The following is a 23,664-nucleotide window of genomic DNA, read 5'->3' on the forward strand; positions in this document are numbered from 1 at the left end:
ACATACTACCTTACTACATGGGACAAGTTCACGTAGGCTTTTACACCTTGTGGTGAATCATCAAACTAGAACGTCACTCCAGCAGATGGAAATATTACATATCAGCATATTTGCAGTAGACTATTTAGGAGATCTAGACCTACATTGTGTGTCTGACGTACACTTGTTACTGTGGTTTTATCTTAGTTAATTGCTAATCTTCACTGTGTGTATGTTTAAACTGTCCCGTTGAAAAAGGGACTGAAGATGAAACCGAGCTTTAAGCAAACGCTTGTACAATAAATGGTAAATCAAGTCTTTGGTTAATACTTAAGCAAACTAAATGTGCTATATTGCTTTCAGTAAGTTGTGATATCTGCCTTATAGCCGATGTACAACATGGTATCCAACTAATGTTGTTATTTAAAACCTATTGGAAAAACTCAAATCCACAGTTAAATGGGAAAACTCTGGTCAGTTTCTGTGGAGCCTTTGAGGTTTCAAATTGATTAAGGACTGTTGTGTAAAGTCACTTACCCAACATCGTCCATGATACAGCCCGACCAACGGTCGTCACACTTGCACTCGCCTGGAAATGAAAGACAACACACATCAACGTCCTTCCATCGCATAGGAACGGCCCTGAATACATAAGTAAGAAAAGTAAGAAATAAAGGGCTCTTTAGGGTTTGTACCGTTGAGGATCCTCTTCTTGTCAGAGAAGATGCCGATGTTCTGTCCCAGAGACTGAGCGAGGGTGATGGCCATCTCATCGGTTTTCCCGTACTGATGAAGACACAGGCGGACCCACGAAGAGAGAGAACGAGGAGGAGAAAGAGTGTACGCAGAATATTCCATAAGTCAAATACATACAAAGGAGAGTACAAAGGCACCCGCTCAAAGTCCAGAAAAAACCTTTTTATTAATAACAGACATTAAATGCCTGTAAACTGCAACTCCCAAATGTAACATATAAATATAACAGGAATACATTCACAGTATTGAGAAGATAAATGAATTCTCATTTAATGCTGGTGTTGTTCCAAGTACAGAAAATGATTTTGATGATTGTTGTATACAAAGTGTATCTAACGGCCTGTAAACTGACTGTGAATTTACAAGTTAAACACAGAAACTTCAATCTGTAATTTGTTGTTTGCAGCTCACCTCATTGACCCCCCCTCCTTTGGTCAGAGAGCAAACTCCTCCCATATAGGAAGCTCCTCCCCAGCTGCTATGGAAACGATTCCCCCTGTTAAGAAAATAAAGTTGTGTGTGTGATTTTTTTTTAAAAGACTCAGAGCGCACAAAAACATCATTTTAAGAATTCAACCTTACGAGAAGAGGTGAACAGAGTCGCATTTCTCCTTGATGAAGTCTTTTCGATACTTCATGAACTCCTTCAGCGTCACCATGGGGTCGTCGTCAATGTTGAACTTGTTGTCAGCTGACCAGGTTTCCATGGCGACCAGCACAATCCTTGTGTTAAGCTGTTCCTTGAAAATCTGGAGAATTAATAGTAGATTTAATATAGGTATGTTTAAGTTACCCCTTGAAAGTCATAAAGTAACAATGAAAAAATATATATACTGATATATATACTGATATGGCGTGAAATTAAAGGTAAAAAAATCATATTCACATCTTCAAATGTCTGCTGTAAAAGCACTGTTCAAACACTGTGATCGGTCTCCTGCCACCGGCCTGCAGCACATTACAGGCAGCTAGACAAAGTCAATAAGACTAACAGTCTGAAGGACATACAGCAGAGGGAGCAAACTGGCAAATAATAATGTTTGCTTTCATAAAATGGAAATCTATTGGTGTAAAGGACCAGTCAAGAAGCCAAGAGCAAAGCATCTTGGTTTAAGCTGAATAGCTGCAACGTCACAACAGAGATTTTCCCAATCCAGCAATTGACACGTCACTCTATCACTCAAATTTGGTTTGTGCAGATGAACAGAAATCATCACCCTAATTTGTGCCTCTGTATATTTGAGTCTCAGAAATGGAAGAGCTTTGATGAATCCAGCGGATCACTGTCAACCCCAAATGCCTCCTAAACTGAACAAATATGGTAGACAGGGATTTCATGTCCAAACTCAATCTGTGTAATTTGAATGAAAATGTTCCCCACGTTTTGGTTTGGGAATGAGCACTGTGTCAATCAGTGTGGGGACAGATGTTTCTGCATCTGGCACTTTGTAGAGGGTGGAAATTGGTTAAGAAAGTGTGTCAATTCCTCTTTATGAAGGAAAATTTTACTGACTACAAACTATGTAACCCATGTTACATTTCTTTTAAGTAGAGTACATTTTTTCATGACCATCCCCTTGACCCCTTCTAAACAGAATTTATGTCAGGAGACTCTTTCCTTCGGAACAAGTGCAGACTTTAATTTAAAGAAGCCCAAATTCCCCGCTGAGGCATTAATGTGACTGCGGCAGGAAGAAAAAAAAGACTCATTCTTAACAGAAAGAACCAGACTCTAGACAGCAATGTGAATGTGGCCTCAGTTCACTGGGGGGGGGGGGGGCAACAATCCTCTCACATGGAAATCAATCTGAACGTCTGTACAGCTGTGTGTGATCTTCTTCAAGGACACAACAAGAAAGCGTGACCTTTCCCCAGATCGGCTTACAGGCGTGACCCTGTGGCCGTTCAGATTTCAGTACCAACAGCAAAAAAACCCCGAAACATTAAGACATGTGCCTCCGCGCAGTGGGGATAACGCTGCTTTTTCAGTCCCGTGAAAAGTCATCAAACGTCTGGTTGATTCCTGCACGCAGCATATTATGGGCCAGGAGAGGTTTTCAACGTTGCGAGTGAGGAATCAGTTCAATGTGCGCTCAGCTAAAATACTGGAAGTGCTTGAGGCATGCTTTCAAGAAGTGGATCAATACAATTCTTACCATGTCAGCCATATTGACCACTGACTTAGCATAGTTATTTGTGTGTCCAACGGAAAGCCGATGCTTCTTGTACTGAGGAGAGAGACAAGAGAGGAAGTAATTCATTTTATACCATTTAAATGTAAGGAAGGAGCTCTAAATATCATCTTTATTGTGTGTAAAACATTTCAGTCTGAGGGAATTTAAGTCAGACATTTGACTCAAAACTGTATGAATTATGCACAATGAAGATTTAGTATTTAGAGTTATAGAAATAACTATTTTATGGTATACAGTCGATCATAATTGTACCACCATACCATATCTACTTACCATTAAATGGTCATTGATCACCATCAATTCAATGTATTTGTTCTCATCCTCCACGTTGCGTGACACATATGGAGCCTGAGAAGAAAAAACACATTTTGTGTGTTTGTTTTACCAAACCGACAGTAACTCTTCACTCAGTTTTCTTCAACAGAGAAGTTTTTACACGGATGACAATTTGCGAGCAGCACACACAGTAAACGCAAAGATCAGCTCCTGTCTCATGAGATTGAATCAATAAGGTGGAACTTTGCAAAGCTAAACCAGGTTCATCTTTATGCCAAATAAAGACGAGAGCAGCTCTGAGGCCAGCAGATGCAAACATCTGACTGTTTGTGAGAAAAGACGAGGGAGCAGCATATACCCGCAAGGTAAATATTTCATGAAGAAAAAAGAAGGAACATGAGAGAGGGGTGCGGAGCAGATGTGTGGGAGGAAACAGCGCTCTGTTTATTTTTATCAACTTATATAAAACATAGGCAGGGAGACAGCATGAGAATCAGGTTTGGACAAACAGCGTATTGAGCACAATTCTTCTCTATCTAACACTCACAGGAACAAACGTGCTCATGTAAAGTGCAGTCAACGTGAGTCATTCATTGTCCATCTGCTAATGATGAGGATTTGCTGTCATACCTGTCTCTTATTTCTCCTGTGAACAACTCTGGACCCGGGAAAAGGAGGACTGGGGAAAGGCGGCTCGGGAAAATCACCTAGAAATCAGAGACATCAATTAAATATTGATCGCACATTATATTCCTTCTCATGACTTTAGTCAAAGTCTTACCATTGAGGAGATCATTCAATCCCTCATGCCCTGCAGATTTGTATATCATGTGAACGCGAACATCTCCCTGTAACACACAGAATAATGACAGATCATACCCCGATTTGAGGGTCAACCATGTTCCAGTTCAGTGTATATACTTTTATCTTTAATATTTGATGTCACATTTTATCCACCCTGTGATGTTTGTGTTTTGCACGCATGCGCATTGCAAAGATTCTGCTTCAGCGAGAAGGGTCCGATGTTAGTGTGAACCGAAGAGACATGGCTGAAATGGAGCTGCCTTCAATCTAAACGGGACTCAACTGCTGGACTTAAAAGGTATTTGTATATTTCTAACGTAGTTGTCGAGTTTCTAGCTTTACAATAAGGGATTCCTCTAGCAACAGGTTGTTGTAATGCTAACTTGTTAGCTACTAGCTAGCAAGGCTGCTAAGTTAGTTAGCGTTATCTCATCTAGCCTATTTGTAAACTTTTGTACGTTATTAACCACGTTAGTTCATATGTTGACGTTAGATGGTAGTGAACATATTTGCTGATGTATGCAGCTGTTAATCCGGTCATAACCTTAACATACGTGTTAGAGTTAGAGAGAACTTAAATCAACGGGCTAAAATGCTAACGTTAGCTAACCTAACTTTTACGTTAGCATTATAAGAAGTACGCAAACGTTAGTTAGTTAGTTAGTTGAAGACACCAGCTAGACGGGCGTCTTCTGGCATGTCATAACTTCTACAATATCTGTTATTTGCGATCGTCGTGGAATGTTCATCTCAACATTTGATTCCGATGCAATAACCGGTGTAACTTAATGTCATGGTCTTAGTGTATTACCACACTGCTATACTGTGATGATGCCGTCATCGTCGTTAAGTTACCACGATGACTGCATTGAAAAAGTAAAAATGACACCATTTAACATATGTAAACACAAGGCAACTAAACATAGAAATGAATAAACCTTAAACCGACTCCATTACTGATGATTACTTGTCAAGAGAAGCCGGGACAGTGGTGATGGGAGCGTCTCATTACAAAGTTTCCACACGGCCACGTTGAATGCGTTCACTTAATGCGACATCTAATTGAGCTGCTCACTGTTGAGCTGTGCAGCCGATGTAATGCACTGCAGTATAGACACAGTATAGACCTCCTCTGCAACCACAGCTTCCCAGTCAGTTGTTTGCTAATGAAATGACAGCATTGTTTCTCTGGGACAGCAGATATTAGGTCATAGAAATACAGCGAGGGGGGGGGGGGGGGTGCCCACAGCGAGGGCAGTTTGTGGCACAGTTATCATACTTGAGGAGTAATGGGGCCATTAGAGAGCTTGTCTAACCATGCATTTTTCCTACGGTCGGTGTCAAGAACTAGAGACACATTATGGCTCCATTGCGTTGACCCGTCACTTTGTTCCGTCAGACTTCCCCTGCTTTTCTTTTCAAACAGGAACTCTCGTCGTGAGCTCAGTTCCTGGCGGCGCCACCATGTCGTGCCGGGACATCCACGCCACCAACGCCTTCGCCTTCATCGTTGCCTTTGTGTGCGTGGGAGGGATTGCTGTGGCAGCATTAATCCCGCAGTGGCGTATAACGAGACTCGTCACTTTCAATCGTAACGCCAAGAATGTCAGCGTGTATGACGGGCTGTGGGCTAAATGTGTGAAACAGGACGGATATTCAGGATGTTACTACTACGATTCAGAGGTATTACTTTTATACATTAGCTCTGCTATTCTCTTTTTGTGTTATAATGATCCTAACCAAAACTGTCTTTTCATGTTTCCAGTGGTACGCCAAAGTCGACCAGCTGGATCTGCGGCTTCTGCAGTTCTGCCTGCCTGCAGGCCTGCTGTTTGGCTCTGTGGCCTTGCTGCTGTGCATGGCGGGAATGTGTAAAACCTGCTGCTGCTCAGACAAGCCGGAACCGGACATTAAGACCATCAGATTCCTGGTCAACAATGCAGGCTGTCACCTGGTGGCAGGGACGTTCTTGTTCCTGGGCGGAGCTATCGCCATCGCACCGTCAGTGTGGTTCCTGTTCCGCACCAAGGAAATGAACATCAGATACGATAACATTTTCTCCGATGGCTTTGCTGTGTATGTCGCTATAGGCTGTTCTGGAGGACTTATGCTAGCCGCACTGTTGATGTTCATGTGGTACTGTATGTGTAAGAAGTTGCCTTCACCCTTCTGGTTGCCGCTGCCATCCATGCCCAACTCTCTGTCCACCCAGGCTCTTACTGCCAACGGATATTCTCCTTCGCCGGTTTATGGTCCTCAGCCCTTCGCGTCGCAGCCCTTCCCTCCCACAGTTATCGACGCCCAGCCGTATGTGACCTCTCAGGGCTACGCGCAGAGTGCGCTCGCCCCTGCACAGGTCTACGTGTCCCAGGTTTCCGCTCCAGATGGGTATGGTTCAGAGGTTGGAGGGACCCAGGCCTACAGCTACGCCCCGTCCCAGAGTTACGCGCCGTCCCAGAGTTACGCGCCGTCCCAGAGTTACGCCCCGTCCCAGAGTTACGCCCCGTCCCAGAGTTACGCGCCGTCCCAGAGTTACGCGCCGTCCCAGAGCTACGCTCCATCCCAGGGCTACGCGGGCCACCGCTACTCCTCCCGCTCACGGATGTCTGCCATAGAGATAGACATTCCCGTTCTGACACAAGGGCAGTAAGGCTGTTGAGAAATTCAGCACTTTGAAGGCTTCTGTTCATGAAGATCTCCACTGATGACACTAATAGAGTATAATAGATGAAAATATTTGAGAGCTACTCACAGCCCCCTGGAGTGTTTCAGTCAGTCAGTATAGGTCTGTATATTCCCTGGGCTAATGAAGGATGAGATGTACTACTATGTCACTTGTGCAAACAATACTGTATTTAGCGTAATATTGTAGAAACAGAAACTTTAAACAAATCTGCCTTTTTCATTGTTTTACCAGTGGAGAATGACCACAAACAATGGCTTCTAACTCGCTGAAGTGGCCAAAGGACCAATGCCAAATGTTACTAGCATTTGGTATGTGGGCTGAATATAAATCCCCATTCTTGTTTTTTTAGAGTAAAGACGCCCTGTTGATGCCAAAAGGCTCCTGACAGCTTGTCAGTTGTTATTCTGTTACATTTGTTAATGTTGAATACATAGTCACACTAAAATGAAGTGTCAATCTTTTAGTATAGAAGTCTAATGTTATTACTCACTACTGTATGTTACTTAACATTCTGTGGTTTTGAATGATAAACTGATTCACCTGTTAATATATTTTTTTGCTGTATTACATCAATTTTTAATGTCACATTACCTCGGTGAGGAGTAGTTGAAGTTTTTAATGCACTAATTGTGTGAACATTGGGCCAGTTTACATTGCCTTTGTTCACTGACCTTGTTATAGCCTTCACTATGTTAACAAAACTTTTCAGCATACTTTTCTATAGTGTTAAACTACGGAACTAACACATTAGATTTTAACCTTTGATAACTAAAACTTTTGCTGATTTAGCTGTGTTGTATTGCTTAATGTTGGTGGACAGTTTCACCTTACAGTTTTAAGTCTTTCCTTTTGCATAATGAGCACTGATCAGCAGTCCTTCAAAGTCTAAATGCGTTAATCTTAATAAGGTTGAAGTCAAATGTTTTTGTACTATTTGTTTTTATTAAAAACCAATCCAAATATGTGTGTGTGTGTGTGTCAATGTGCTAAGGTGACATCAATAAAGTAATAGCCTCACAAAAGTTAATTAAATGATTCACATGAAAAATCATTGGCAAAAGAATAAGAGAAAAAAGAAAAAATATTTCAGTCGGACCGGATTTCAAACTGGAAAAGAGGCAGCTGATATCTGCTCAGGGGATTGTTCCAGCTGCTTGTTTTCATAGTAACTGTTTAAATGATGCATTTCTTCACTAAATCAATGTCTTAAGGTTCTGGTTTCCCAGAAATCTCTTCACAATGACTTGATTGGCGGATGGGCATGACATTCATCCATATGTCAGTCTGCAGTGAACCAGTGATGCCAAGGATACGTTCACAGCTCACGTCTACAACCTCCACACCTAAAGCACCATTGCGGTTTCTAAATGTAAGTGCTAAGACTACAAGTCTGCAAAGAAACAGACCCGCAGGCTACCAATGATTCCTCTTATAATCAATTCCTCCATAAATAACACAGCTGTGCCTTTTGTTTGGATGTAGAGCTTAAACTCCTTGACAGTTTCCCTCAACAGTGATCTGCTCTGTGGGTAAATATTTAGGTTATCACATTAGCAATTAAAGCACTATTATAATGAATCTTTTAGCACGGCAGCGTTCTTTGATGTAGTCCTAGTGGACTGAACATCTGGATTAACAGCCACCAGCCTAAACTGCAGCATCTTTTAATTTGGAGCCGACTCCTGCTTGAAGTCCCACTCTCATGTTGACTGAACACTTAGTGGCTGATGATTAATGCGACCATATGACATGGATGCCTTTGTATTATTCGTGGAATATACATTGTGCATTAATCCTGAATCAACTGTCTTAATGGAGCATTTTCCGGACCAGTGTCTTCTTTGTTCCCCAGTTCCTCACTCCCATCTCAGGAATACGCAGCCTCCGAATTAGACTCGGCAGGGAGTGTGTAGTGATGGAGATTAAGAGTCCACACACAGATGGCTCTCATATTTTTTTGCTACAAAGAGACGGGGTGGAGCCTAGGTTGCTACGGGAGATGGTACTTCAGACACAGACTACTGGCTCATGAATATAAAGCAGGGAGGGGTAACATGCTTTTCAATATGGCTCTCTGTCTCCACGTGTGAATGAACCGGTCCAGGTTTAGTAACATGAACTTGGCCTAAGGCCACAGGGAGACCCCTTTAAAAAAAAAATTTTTATTAATCCCATCAGTTCACTGTGAGACCCATTCCCAGCATGAGCATGAAAAAAATCCTTATTTGGCACCTAATGGGACAACCCCCTCCCTGCAACCTGCCACTACCCCCACCAACACCACCCTGGATTCATCCTTCCATCCCCCACCCCTCATTCTCATTCTCATCCTCCCAGATTTGAGATATTTTAGAGAAATATGGTGATTAAAAAATGATTCGGAAATCAAACAAACCGCTTCTTAAACACGAAAATAATTCAATCATTGCACAAAGTGCAACACTAACACATTCCTATTACTGATTATCACATTGATCATACTGATTATCACGTAGTATATATTTGATGATATACACAAAAAAGTACAAAGCAAAATGTCTTTATTAACATTGATGACATATATGTAGAAGGCTTGCTAAGAATCAATCGCTAAATAATACGTTGTTGTAGTATTTTCTTGGCATTCATAGTTTAAATGAGCTGCTACACTGGACTCACAGTTACTGCAGTACCAACAAAACACAGCACTACACTTTCCTCGGTCCTCACTTAAAGTCGGAGCGGTTGGGATGTAGCCGCGGGGGCCCTGTGGTGCAGGTGAGGTTTGGAAGGTGTCCAAAAAAACAAGAGTGCTGAACATATGGTGTTTCCTGCAAATGCAAGTCAGCACCACACACACTCAAGTTGTCCGCATGTTCAAAGGTTGCAACGTTTACACGCGTCAGCCCGGTTGCTTTGGTGCATCACGTTCTCATCCCAACTGGGCTACTCACAACTGTCATGTTCAGAATAACGCACTTTTAAACCAGTGGAGCTGCGTAAGGTGACACAAGAGCCTCTAGTTGAGGACACAAAGCTAATTTCTCACAAGACTTTTTTCTTCGTTGGCAGAAGATCAGACGGATTCCCCATATGGTCCACACGGGCCGTGCCAACTGTCTATTGCACCCCCCCCCCCCCCCCCCCCGCTGTCCCCTCATCCTTTCCCGCTCACTTTCAACTGTATCAACTATATGATAATAGCCTGAATTATCGCTACTAGTGGCCTCTGCCTTTCATACAAATATCTTCATGGTTGAACAAACAGCAGACAGCCTTTTAAATAGAGAGCCCTTACTGTCATTTACAGCGTGTAAGAAGAGTAGATTCATTGAGGCCAGTTAAGTTTTGGTATTTTACAATTCTTTAATACTAAAACTGAACGTTGCGTCACACTTCAACTGGATGAGCGAAATGTGCCCAGAGGTGGAGCAAGTATTTCCCTCCAGTTGTAATAACACAATAATAAATGGTGCATTTATATCTAAGCAGCATTTTAGCCCGGAAGCTTATCCAGGTGCAACTGATTGTATTCAGTTGTGTAATTTAACTTAAAATAATCATATTTGATAACAATATTGCATGCTATGTAGATAAACATAGCGGGTGTCATCTTAACCGATGTCTTTCTCTGGGCCTTGTGTACGTGCTACACAGTACGTCAGTGTTTTGGATCGAATGCTTTGCAAGACACACACAGAACTAAACTTCCAATATTTATGTGCATTCTACGTCACTGGGGCCCGTGTGAATGACCAAGATACTGTATCTGAACACGAGTGCTGCAGCAGTATTCTGAGTTAGGATCTCTCTCTGTCATCGCTTAAATAATTCAGTCTCTCCAGAAAACACTGGAGAGGAATGAGGGAGGCAGAGGCCAGAGGAGGAGGGAGTCGAAGACGAGGCGGAGGAGCGGAGGAAGCCTCGACCTATTTGAAATAAACCTAGTGGGGCCGAAGCCTTTGTGTTGAGCAATCTTTCTCTTTGCCGGTCTTATTTTATCTTATTTTATTTTTATTTTATCTTTCACATGCTGAATATTCTATTGCTTATATCGGAAGAACGATGTGCAAGATAGTTGTAGTATGCATTGAATTTGAAATAAACCTCCTCACAAACCACTCACGAGGCCTAAACATTGACAATTAAAGGATCACTAAATACAAGACATCCCCTTTGGGTGGAGTTCACCTTTATTATAAAAGCCATCTGAACCTTCAAGGATTACTCAATTTTCAATGAAATGGTGACGGAACAGTATCTGATCATGGAATAATCAACAGGGCTGATGAAGAGATGATAAATTGATAAAAAAAACTTCAAGGGGAACCATCTCCGGCTCCTACGGAGCACACATATATTTCTCCGAAGAGCACTTACGTTGCTGTTGCCCTGTCCTCCAGGTTCAATCATGTAGGTGTGGTTGCCATCGAAAAACATCCCACTGAAATGCAGAGAAATGAAAGCACATATCAACACCAGCTCACCTTCTTATGTTCCTCATGGAACAATGCAATGTGAATTCAACTCCTCCTCAGCCATCAGTGTGACGGAGAAGCCAGTTCAGTGCTCGCCCAGATCTTATTGTATTATTATTATTATTATTATCATCTGTCAGATGATATAACTAAAAAAATGTCCTGAGAGTCCTGTGCTGTCCTGCTCTATTAGGCCTTAGTACGGCTTAGGAAGGGTGGAGGGTCATTTCAGACAAAAAGGTCATCCAATCATCTCAGAGATTGTCCCACCCAGCAGAATTTAAAGGTCACCTAAGGATTGTTCTCTGGAACAGTAAGTAAGAGTCTGAACTCTAGACCAATGAGCACGACCCCTTTGAAGAATTGGTTGCAAAGCGTGAAGGTCTCCTCGCCTCCGCCCACCTGCCTGTGCGCACGCGCAGAGAAACGGACGTCCTCCATTAATTGACTTTGTCTGAAGCTTTTAGGAGATTGGCTGGGTCAAACTGTAAAGTCATGAAGGTAACAGGAACACACCATCTGTCTCACTCTTCACACTGCCTGGCCACAGATTCAGGACACACTGAATGTCCAGGTCCAACATTGTCCCTAAAGCAGATTACACACCCTGAAAAGGAGGACGGTTGGAACTGAATCTGCAACTTCTCGCATTGAATCCATCCACAGTTCTTCTGTTTATGCTCACTAACACTGCACCATTTTGCACCAGTGAGAACATCCAAAGTTTCCCAGATTAGGCCAGTTGCTGCTCTGACATTTGAACATTTCCAGGACATGATGTAATCTTCAAAATGCTCATTTTTAAATCAGCGCGAGGCTTCAGTCACAAATGTAAAACATGGAGGATGCTCTAAACAGGGGTCTGAGTCCATGGTTAATTGTCTGCTGAGAGCACTATTCTACTAAGTACAGTTAATACCCTGTAGTGTTGCACAGTAAAGTTTCTCCGTCCGTGCGTGTTAGTGTGTGCCTTTGTTTCTGTGTGTGTATGTGTGTGCCTGTGTGTGTGTGTGTGTGTGTAAAGTAGAGAGAGCGAGAGAGCAGGATGTATATTACAGTAAACACCTGACTCAGCATAAAGGAAATACTCTGCCTCTATTATCTAACCCCTCGACACCACTGTGCACTCCCTGAACTCTCTCACTCCTACTCTCTCTCTCTCTCTCTCTCTCTCTCTCTCTCTCTCTCATCCACATCCACACAAACGCACAACCCAGATTGCATCGGTTGGGAAAAAGAAGTCAAATATTATAGAAGTCAATGAGAAGATTACGCCACTTCTCACTTGATGTATTGCTACCTCAGTGAACATTGTAAACGTGAGTTTATGATCTCAATTGTTAGTTTAACATCTTCAACAATACAAGCTTGTGTTCATTTGGTAAATTAAAATGCCATTTAGAGTAAAACAGAAGATATCTCTGTTTTTAACGCTTTTAAAGTACTTTTGCAGTTCATTAAATTAAATCTTCATAATTTTGATACGTAGAGTGTATTATTCAGCATTCGGTTGTACTGTATGTGTTACTTCTGCTTCCAAGAAGCTATAATGGCGACGGCCAGAAATCCAAGATGGCAGGTGAAAATACAGATATGAAAGATATGAAGGCTTCAAAAATCTTATTTGCAATCTGTGCTCACCTCATATCTTGATCTGTGCTGTATATGACAATGCACCGCATGTGCAACACATTCAACCTTGTTGGCTTTGATTAATTCAAGCCCTACTTTTCATTATTTAGTTTGTGGGACTCCATAATTTGCTGTGCTGACGCATTTCCCAAAATGATCCCACAATCACATGAAATATGCAAACGTTATTTCCAAGCTTATCCAAGCTTATTCAGCAACACTTGCCCTAATTAGAATAATGGTTTTGGTTTGAACATCATGATAAAAGGGGAATTTACTGGACTCAATCAAGGCGTGATGAGGCGTAATGGATGGAGAATGAAAGGATAAAGTGATGAACTAGGGTTTCTTTGAAATAAGATATTTGCAACTTAATACAAACCACTTCATGTTCTACTCATCACATGCGCTTATTATTATTACTATGCAATATGAAAATATCATGATAATTAGCGAGCAAAAGGAAACACGATAAAACCGCTAAAGATAAATACACCACACAATGTGTTAAATATCTGAGATTTCATATGGGTTTTTTATCTGACAGTACGTTCACAGTTTTGGAGAAAATACTGTTTCCTCTCAGTAAATGTGTGGAAGCAGCTGTGAAAAAAACACATTTCATGTGCATAATCATCCATAGACGCCAATTTATGCACATTTGTTAGAAGTAAGAATGAACAACACAGTATAGATTTGTGCCTCTTTTGCCTTTATGAATACACAACAATGCTACAACACACAAACTCGTATCTAGCACACGAGCGTTCCTCCCTGCAGGCTCAGTTTCTGATCCATCTCGCTGCCTTCGGGCACAAACTCTAAAAATACCGACGGCGAGAAGAGAAGACGCCTGAGCAGCACCTGTCGGTGCGAATGATAACCTGGGCGAGTGGAAAATGCAGAGAGACAGAGGAGGCCTCGCTAAAACTAATTACATTGACCTGATGAATAAGTGGGAGCACAAAAGGCAGCGATGTTGGTGGTAAAACACACACACACACACACACACACACACACATAAAATCCTGTATTATTTTGACTTACTACAATCCGTGACAGGTTGAGACAGCCACAAAGGAGTGAGGAACGCCCCTGAGCTTCCCCTGGTAGTAGCAGTGCTCTCCTCCCTGTGAGGAAAAACACACAAACACTCACAAATTAAGACCGCGGTGGCCTCCGAAAACGTCCCACACACTCAAACAGAGACCGACACACGCAGGTAGGATTTGGTGATGTGTTTGTGTGCGTGTGTTACAGACACACACGTTGTGATTTACCCATTCGCATCCTTCCATCTGTGTGTGTTAACCCCTTCTGTGTCTGTCTCAGTCTGTCTATATGTGTGTGTGTGTGTGTGTGTGTGTCTTTTCCTCGCGAGCGTAAACACAGATTTATTTTTCTACAGACGTGTATGATGTCTAAGTGTCTAAGTGCTCTGCGGGCCATCTCTTCCTGGTCCATTTCTTGCTGCCTAACAGCCATTAGGCAGGAAGCCGCCCCCCCCCCCCCCGAGGAGCCGCTGCTTTCATCGGAGGATCAATGTCTGCCGTACAGCTCAACGCTTCGTCCACGTCTGCCGTCCCGGCTCCCTCTGTGGAGCCCGTGCCCGGCGTGTGTGATTTGACCCCAAACTGTTTCCATAAAGTTGGAAGAACCCTGTGATTTCCCTTAATTGTAAAAAAAAAAAAGGTGCGAGGCCAAACCGAGAAAAAACAAACCAATGTTACGGGGGCAACATACGTTTGATAGAGCTCACTTCCCTGCAGAGCTATTTCAAGTTTACTTATACTTAATTAACAGTCGTTGTTTAGAGCTGGTGTATAAAACAGGTATCATAGAAATACAAATGTGTGTCATGATCTCATTTTATAACGTTATTTTGTCGTTTTTCTTCTTATTGGGTGTCGTCTCTTTTGACTCACTCTGTGCCGACTATGTCCCCCTTAGTATTTTCCTCTCTGTCCAAACTGCATGGCCAGAATCAACCAAAAACACCAAAGCACAATTAACAGCTGTGCCTTGTTGACTAGAAAGGGAATGTACATTGGATCGTCAGAGCCCGTGATGAAACACATGAATGGGTTGCGACAACATGAGCTGTACAAGTTATGTAAATACACGTTAGCTGCAGTGTCAGAGAGAGAGAGAGAGAGAGGCCGGGTAAAGAAACGTGGAGCTGGTGTGAGATGGAGAGACGGAGAAGGCTATTTATAAGAGGCGCTGTGCTCTACTATGCCGTCGTCTCTCCTCCTCCTGTCGCCCTGAACCTTCTGCTCCACTTCTCATCAAAGCCCAAACCCAACCAGTGCAACGGGTACATTTTAAGAGAGAGAGAGAGTGTGTGTGTGTGTGTGTGTGTACGTGTGTGTTGCTAAATCGGTCCGATCCGTGATCTTCTTAGACTCTATAAGGTAATTATTCATCCATTCTGGACAACACAATGCACAATGAAGAGGTGACAGTCAGAAAGTTGGTAAACACGTTGGACACTTTGCCCTTTGAGAGTTTGGCAATTAGATAATGAAAAGGAAGAAATAAATTACACATATATGTATATTTTTTTGTATATGTTGCTGTTCATGAGACAGAAAGTGTGTACAAACATTTCTAATGCATCGTACCCTCCACTACTTAAACAGAACGCTTTAAACCCGAAGGTTCATTCTGGATCAACAAGGTAAATGAAGTCACAGAAAGAATGCTCTGTAATAAGTTATATCGTTACAGGTGACTAGATCCCTCTATATGTGGTGTAATGTGTTGGATCCCTGTCTAATAGTATCTAATATCTCACTAATCTGCTTCTGAGCTGAACAAATCCTGACCATTATAATCCCCCCACTGAAGTAATATGACACCTCAGTGTGTGTCCTGTAAATTAAGTCCTGATTTCGGAGGATTATCTCGGGCAATCTGTCTTTCATTTCAGTGGGTTAGGGTCAGGCCTCTTTGGCCCGCTGACTCTGAACTGGACAAAGACGGGATGCGTGTGTGTGTGTGTGTGTGCAAACTAACACACAAAAGAAATCTCCAGAGGAGGGGATTCAGTGTACGGATACGTTGTGATGATACATTTACATTTACAGCTGGTATTAACAAGCGTTTTTGCTTTCTCCGGTCGGCCTGCGTCCAGATTGGATCGGACGCTGGGGGTCGACTTCTCAACATCCCACGTCAATGGAAATAATGCTGCTGCATGGGCTCTAATTATTTAACCTTGTTCGCGTCAAGTCACATTTTTACACATCCGGCGGAAAAGGAGCAACATCAGCATTCACTGGAATCTGATTTCTGTCCACTTAAAAACACGTCATTCTAATCCTCGCTCTGCTTTAAGCTCGTCATGATGGCCATTAGCTGCTTAATGCGGCTCCATGTTTGCTCACCAGCCATTTGATCACTTTGTCTGCCTGCACTTTTGTGACTCAGAGGCGCACAGGAATGTTTCTGGAACTGAACGAGGCGGGTGAAAGCAGAGAGAGTGAATTTACATCAACTGTAAAGTTGGAGTGACCACAGAACAGGTCAGAGATGATGAAATACGTCACAGAGCTTCATACAGGGGGTCACATCACACATGACCTTTGATCCATCTATGGTACAAAACAATGATTACAGCAGCTTTAAGAATGTGTTCAAACTCGACAGATGGTATTTGAACCTGACTGAGGTCTGATTCGATTGAATTAAAATCAGGGGTAATTTGGGCAGTAAATGTCAACATCACGGCACCGTAAGAACAGAGCAAGAGGAGAAATGATTTGCATCTTACACTGGTGACGACAGTCCTTCCTTTCTCTGACAAATGCCTCTCCACATACCCCGATGACAGCAGATCACTGGGGACAGAGAAGAAAAAAAGAGAATTCAAGTTAGAATAGTTGTGGTTTTCTTTCAAGTGTCCCTCAGATATGCAGACATGCTTGTATTTTATAGGATGATTGTGTTCGGTTTTGGCAGCAAAAAAAAGCTTCAGAGCATCCGCCCGGCTAATTATGACCATGGTACAGGGACGTGGCTATTTCCAGCACACAAACTAACGCAAACACTATTCTACAAGTCAGGCCTGCCGGAGGATGGCTGGCGTGCGTGCCTACACGTTCGAGGGATGAAGGGCAAACGAGATCCGTATGAAGTAAAACAAGTGACTCAGGCAGAAAGAGGCAAAGAAAATAAGCCGAGAGAGCGAGGAAATCAGTGTGCGTCTGCTTCCTCAGCAGAGCTGGACCCAAGGATCCCAAAGGAGACGCACACTGCTGGGCCAATCTGAGACAGAGATGTACGAGCTGTGGTACGGAACAAAGCGCATGCCCCCACCCGCAACTCCACACACACACACACACACACACACACAGGAATGCGGCATATGAACGGGGGAATTCGCCCGTTTTTAAGTTCTCAATTAGGTGACCTGAACATGGACACACATACGTATATGTGTATATGTATAAACACAAAGCAGTATAGTTTATCATGTTTATTTTTTTACATTCACATTCAGTAAGCGAGTTGACAGATATCTGAAGCTTGAACACACAAACATTATATATAAAGATAAACCATACACAGTATGTGAGCAGGTCACGAGCCGCAGTGAACCAGAGAGCCACCGTTCAACTCCAGCCAACTTCCTGTCGTCATCGGCAGGTGGTATGTGTCACATAAGCAGTTTGCAATCATCGATCTCACCGCATTAATTAAGACATATTCAATGGAAACAATCAAACAGCTTGAAAGTTAACGTTTAACTTTTTATGCCAGGAGAGGACATCTTCTATTTTATTTGTGTCAATAGGATTCCCTGGAGAAATCAAGAGAAACATTAAACACTGCTTAATCAATCAGTCGATCCCCATAACATGAATCAGCACTTTTTAACTTTAAATGTAAAGCAAATATGAAAAACATTTGATGATTCCAGGCTCTTACTGATGAGAATGTCCCGCTCGCTGTGTATTATTCTAAACAAATGTTTTCCCAGACATTACGCCGACCCAAACTAAGCCAAGCAGTTGTTTAACCAGCCTCAGACATCAATGCTCTCAAACCCTGAGCATGAAATCCAACAAAGGGAATTTTATAAAACGTTGATATATTGAGTGCTGTTACATTTTGACAATACTCTCTAAAGATGAATTCATGAGTCTAGTCTAACAGAAACATCTATCTTTGACAAAAGGAGAGAAAGCAAAGACAAAACAGTTTTATTATTCTAGTGAAACGCTTGACATCAACCAGCACAGACACATGAAGGAGGCTACTTTCTACGTTGAATAAATGACTGTTTTCGGGCGCAAGTTTTACAGAAATCTACAGGGAAAGATGACAGAGAGTGATGTTCAATGGAAAGAGGGATGGATTGGCAGCAAAACCCCCGCGCCGCGTCCCGAAACCAGCCCCATTTGTGTCACAGCGGCGGCCCCCATTCTACGTACTTGACGCCATCAAACCTGAGGTTGCACCTTCAACAACACCCTGCCCATTAAACGCCTCCTGAGACGCATGTAACATTTCATCCGAAACCTCATCGCATGGAAAAACAACCGCTGTCAGAATATTCACACGCCCCCCCCCCCCCCCCCCCCCCCATGATGAAGACGTTCTGTGAGTGCATGACAGTCCCCGGGTCACAGGCGCGCTGTTTGCCTTTGTTCTGCTGGGATGTGTGTTTAAGATTCAGAGCCTGTGATCTTCATCCGGGCCGCACGCGTCGCCCCAGACGGGGCGACGCGGGGGCAGCGAGGCAGCCGCACGGGCCTCTAATGGAGGACGCCGATAACAGACCTCGGCTTTAATTGTTAGGGGATTTAAATAATTTATATGACAGACAAAGGCGTAAACCCAACATTGACCCCCATCCCCCAAGCTGACATACACACATAAACCGAGCCCCCTTCTTTCTGTTAACATGCGTACTCACTATGTATGAATGCATGACTGTGAGAGACCTCGTAGTCTCTAGCCTCCTGACAAAATGAGGGAAATACAAACAGACGCTGTTTGTGCGTGATATCTCTCTCTCTCTCTCTCTCTCTCTGTCTCTATCTCGACATAAATGCTGCAAACCTTCAACATAAATGATGATCAGAGGGAGGCAGTTTGAAAAGGGAAGCTGAGGAGCTCATTAACAAGAATAAAGGGCGAAAAAAGGGATGAGGGAAAAACGAAATACAAGCAGTTCATAAATCTAATGTATGACATCATCATTAGAGCTTACACTAGCAGATTCCTGTTGTCTAGACATATTTACATGACATCTGGCAGTGAAAAGGTGGCAGACCAGATGTGTAACAAGCACCAACATCATCTTGTGTCTCATTATCTGCAGCTCATTGCTTTTCTGAAACTGTCTGCTCATCCACTGGTGGAGATTTTTCTTTGCTCCGTTGCCGCGGCAACATCTGTTTGAGAGCTAGTGTCCAACTGTCTGTCAGTCCTCGAGGAGATTTCAGAGATGGATCTGCGGACGCTCCACTTTCAGCCTACAAAATGTCATGGCGTAGAACAGGCATTTATATGGTGATCCCATCCTTCTCTTAAAGAAATTGAAGTGCACTGACGCTGCTTCAGTTAAGAAAATGTTGCTCTGAAATGGCTTATTTAACTTTATTAAATTAAATCAGATGGAAGCAGTGAACTGACTTCGCCTGGCTACATCCTTCCTTTTAAAGCATCTTGTTGCTCTGGGTGCAAGAACCTGCTGTGGCGACCCAGTTTGAACTCCTTGAAGTGAATCATAAACACAAACCAACTTTCCGTGTGGCCTAAAATTCCTCTCACGATCTGTGTCGCCAGGCACCGCCGGGAGAGGGGGAGGAAAAACAGCACAAGAAGGACGGATTGGAAAAGCTAATGTGTGTGTGAGAGAGAGAGAGTGAAGGAGGTGGTGGGGGTAGCAAGCTTTTCATTGCTTTCAGGCAGGCCACTCAAAGGTTTTTCATAATACACCCAAAAGCTCACAAATATAAGCAAATGTTAAAACAATTAAGGTGACGTGTCCTCACACATCTCTCACAACCACTCAAGTCCTTGTGTGGACCCCCCCCCCCCCCCTCCATGTATGGAGTCTTTGCCATTCAACACAGCACTTAAAGGGAGCCGACACACAAAAGGACTGAACATGTGCTGTGTCAGCCGTCCGTAATGAGGATGGGGGGAGCGCTGAGGAAATAAACACGGGAAGTGCATCAGAGAAAATATAGGGGGGGGGGGGGGGTAGAGGTGGATAAGTGGACAAGAGAAATAAGGAAGGAGAAAGAAGCAGACAAAAGAGTGAGGAAAGCTGCAGCTGGTTTCACCTGCCCTACAACCCTTTCTGAGGCCTCATCAAAGGTCAAAGGTCTCCGGGCTATAATTCATTCACTTTCCAATCACTTTTCAAACAAGCAATCCCACTGGCACTCTCACTGGCATCCCAGCTCCCATCGCACAGGGAATACCAATGCCCAGAAAAAGAAATATTGGACAAAAAGGGGCAAAATCAGGCAGGAAGCTTGTATAATGGCTTTGATAATGCAGTTGGGTTTACAGCACGCAACACACAGGCCCAATGGAGTGGACTTCTGAATTATGCAGTGGGCTGTTGCAGACACGAAGGAGAATATGCACATCTGCATCTGTGACAACATGTGGATCGCTAGTGAACTCCACAGCGACGTACTTTTGGAGTTGTGTACACTTGGGACAAAGTAGTTATGACATTTTTACATTTTATGTTGAGCTGATAAGATCACACATCATCATCCATCCACTGAACCAATCAGACTTTGAGAAGTGGTTAAATGGTTAGCCTCGTGACGGTGGTGAACCACCTTTTTGCTTTTTATTCAGCATGACTGAGGAAAACGAGTAATCCATAGGAGACAATAGTCTTCACAGAGGAGGCATTAGTGTCTTTTCTTGTGGAGACAGCCTTATCTCCTGTGCCTGTCTGCGGCGGGAGATCTCTCTTTGTCTCCACTAATCCTGCAAACTGCGTTCAGACGGCTCGGCCGAAGACAGGGGGTGGGGGGTGGGGGGTAAGTGAATATAAGGAGAGGCAGAATGATGGTGCGTAAAAGAGGAGGGTCGGTAATTCAACTCTGGACATCCGGCAAAGACTACAAACACAGGCCCATTTTCGCCATTTTCGATCAACCCGAAACACCATCACTGGATGGAAGATTATGAATCCTAATGACTAATGACTCTAACACCCTCCATGCGGTTGGCAAATGTGCTTCTCAGTGTAAACAACTACCTGACGGATTGCCATTAAATTGTTTTGTTTTTGGTTGCTATGGTTTTTCCGCTTGCTCCGGCTGTCCGTAAGGAAAACCCATCCCGACACAGTTCTTATGTAAGTGATGGAGGACAAGAAGCAGCGTGCGTTTTTTTTTTTTTTTTTACCGCATGAACGATCTGCTGACGCGCTCCACTCACCCGGGACTGGATCCCGGTGTTGGTGACTGATTGCTGCACGCCGTGTTCCCATTGGACTGGCTACCAGTGACACATTAGGCACTCCCGAGGTTGTTATGCGAGGCGATGGTGGCGCATGAAGTGGTGTGATGTGCTGGGAGCCGCAAAGGTTGGCGGTCTGAATCCCGACTGCCCCATGTGCCATGACGAAGTGTCCCCGAGCAAGACACCTGACCCCTGATTGCTCCCCAAGCAATATGCAAGACATGGGTTAAAATGCAATGTAAGTCGCTTTGGATGAAAGCGTCAGCTGAATAAGATGTAAGAATAAGTCATATGCAACCAGCTTCATATGCCGGTTACTGTAGTCCGAATCCAACAGAAAATACAAAAATGGATAGTTAGGGAAACATATTTGCAACAATAGAGTTCACAACTTTAAGAGGCCATTAGCAGTCAACACAGCAAATGCCAGCTGATTAAATCGGTGCATTAGTAACACTGAGAGGGGATTTGCTACCCAATAAGATTTTGAATGGTACAATTTTTCTATTTCTCAGACGGCTGCAACCTTCTGTAAACTCGGTCCATGAGTTGTGTTTTACGGCTTGGTTTGGAAAAAGACGGTGTCAATTCATCTGAATTCAACGCTTTTTATAAAATGCCTGAAGAACTCCTGCAGACCTCAAAAACAGAAACACAAATTCGATCCTGTATCCTCCTCCCTCACTCCCTTATATCACCAGAACATATTGTGCACTATACACACGTTTCTGGTTGTGACGCCGAGCCACTTAGCAAACACCATCTGTAATATACAGTTTGTGAGCATTGTGCCTTCTCACAGACAGACTCACAAACATAACTCCCAATTTGATAGCAAAAGCTATGTGCTATAGTGTGTGCATGTGCACCTGTGTGTGTGTGTGTGTGTGTGTGTGTGTGTGTGTGTGTGTGTGTGTGTGTGTATACAGATCAACATCAGGGAGAGAAGAGAAGTGAAAGGAGAGGAGAGGAGGAGAGGAAGCAGGGACTATTTTATTTTCACGGTACTCCTTTCAAGTACCTCCCTCGTGTATGTGCACACACACACACACACACACAAACACACACGCATACACACTCTCTATCCCTCCGTATCTATGGCACTTATTTAACCCACCCACCACGACTCAAGGGTGCATGAAGGACATCTCTCTCTGTCCTCTTCATTCTCTTCATCCTTAACTATTTCTTTCTCTCCATCGTTATCTTTCTCTCTCACACACACACACACACACACACAGTGTTTTTCTCATCAAGTCGGCAGTAAATCTCATCACGCCTCTCTGCAATATCTGCAATAAATTACCAAGCCGGGGACGGAGAGTGCAGATGGGTTGTATCAATGTCAGGATGCGGGCAGCGAGACATGTGTGGATGATAAATGATGTTGGAACAGGACATGAGAAAGACCTAAATCACATACATGTGGAGATCTACGTCTTAAATACCCACACGGCGCAGGGGAAGCACACAGATGACCCCCACAGCATCAGGACCGTTCATGGTCCGAGGTCAGCTTTCAGGCCAACAGTCAAAATCCACTGACGGGAACATGGAGATCAGTTAGATGGCGTCCTTCACCCATTCATCCAACCATGGAACCATTGGATGTTTGTTAGCTTCTTGCCTAACAGGAAGTTAGAGAGGGACCACGTGGTTGAATCAGTGCTGTATCGCCTCCAGCCCCCTCCTCGCTGACGCTGTCATGGTGGAGAAACACTGCCCCCCTTCACAAAGATGCATGATGCATTTAGCATTGCCTGAAACCGACCCCCCCAGAATTTGCATAAGGTATTTCTGGGCATGTAGGGAATGTTGACACAACAGAGTGGTACAAATATTAAAACACTGAGTGTCTGTCGGTGTCAACTTGGCATGTAAGTCTATCATTTATTGGGTTGAGGACAGCCATGGCGTCGTCAGAAAGGTTCTCATTCCATTCACAACGGACAAGGCGGAAACCCCCCTCACCCGCCTGCACACACGCACACGCACACGCCTCTTAAGCTTAAAGCAACATCTATTATTCAGCAAGAGCAGGTGGGACCGGCGAGGCAAAGGGGTAGTAGGGGCTGATCGGAGAGTGCGTGTGGAGGCAATCAAGGGTGGAGATGTGTACGTGTGTGTATGTGTGTGTGTACGTATGTGTGTGTTTGTTGGGGTCTTCAGAGATTTTTGAAAAGGAGCAACCCCCCCATCCTTTGCTAAATTTGAGCTAACTAGCCCGCGAGTGGTAAATTGTAGCGAGCCGCCGGAGGACAAAGACAGAGGGGGGAGGAAAGACCTCGTGACCCCGCCAACCCCCTCCCGCCGTCCTCTCTGTAGATGGTCCTCAGATGGGTGACTACAATATTTTGCTAATAACTAACAAACGCAATTAGTTAATTCCAGATCCCTCAAACATTATTGTCTCTGTGCAAGTTCTGCTATG

General features: G+C 43.6%; 2 protein-coding genes across 4 annotated transcripts in view; one reads left to right on the forward strand and one right to left on the reverse strand.

The window, feature by feature from the left end:
- Positions 1-23,664, reverse strand: part of adam22 (ADAM metallopeptidase domain 22) — a 38,572-nt gene that overhangs the window by 10,273 nt on the left and 4,635 nt on the right. For all 3 annotated transcript variants that reach the window (XM_037453183.2, XM_037453185.2, XM_037453184.2), the window contains exons 4-14: positions 16,561-16,627; positions 13,833-13,915; positions 11,056-11,119; positions 3,988-4,054; positions 3,837-3,913; positions 3,204-3,278; positions 2,892-2,963; positions 1,318-1,484; positions 1,147-1,231; positions 675-765; positions 517-568 (exon numbers count right to left, since the gene is read on the reverse strand). In XM_037453183.2, coding sequence (XP_037309080.2) covers positions 517-568; positions 675-765; positions 1,147-1,231; positions 1,318-1,484; positions 2,892-2,963; positions 3,204-3,278; positions 3,837-3,913; positions 3,988-4,054; positions 11,056-11,119; positions 13,833-13,915; positions 16,561-16,627 — 900 coding nt within the window. The remainder of the gene's footprint in view (positions 1-516; positions 569-674; positions 766-1,146; positions 1,232-1,317; positions 1,485-2,891; positions 2,964-3,203; positions 3,279-3,836; positions 3,914-3,987; positions 4,055-11,055; positions 11,120-13,832; positions 13,916-16,560; positions 16,628-23,664) is intronic.
- cldn12 (claudin 12) lies at positions 4,079-7,660 on the forward strand. The gene is made up of 3 exons (XM_037453205.2): positions 4,079-4,308; positions 5,437-5,693; positions 5,776-7,660. Exons 2-3 carry the CDS (start codon positions 5,475-5,477, stop codon positions 6,658-6,660), a joined length of 1,104 nt encoding a protein of 367 aa, XP_037309102.2. The 5' UTR covers positions 4,079-4,308; positions 5,437-5,474; the 3' UTR covers positions 6,661-7,660.

Source organism: Pungitius pungitius, chromosome 11 (genome assembly GCF_949316345.1).
Source record: "Pungitius pungitius chromosome 11, fPunPun2.1, whole genome shotgun sequence".
NCBI lineage: Eukaryota > Metazoa > Chordata > Actinopteri > Perciformes > Gasterosteidae > Pungitius > Pungitius pungitius.

Coding starts and splice junctions, on each gene's coding strand:
- cldn12 (XM_037453205.2), top strand. CDS start 5,475: ATGTCGTGCCGGGACATCCACGCCACCAACGCCTTCGCCTTCATCGTT. Junction 5,694..5,775: donor GTTACTACTACGATTCAGAG/GTATTACTTTTA, acceptor TCATGTTTCCAG/TGGTACGCCAAAGTCGACCA.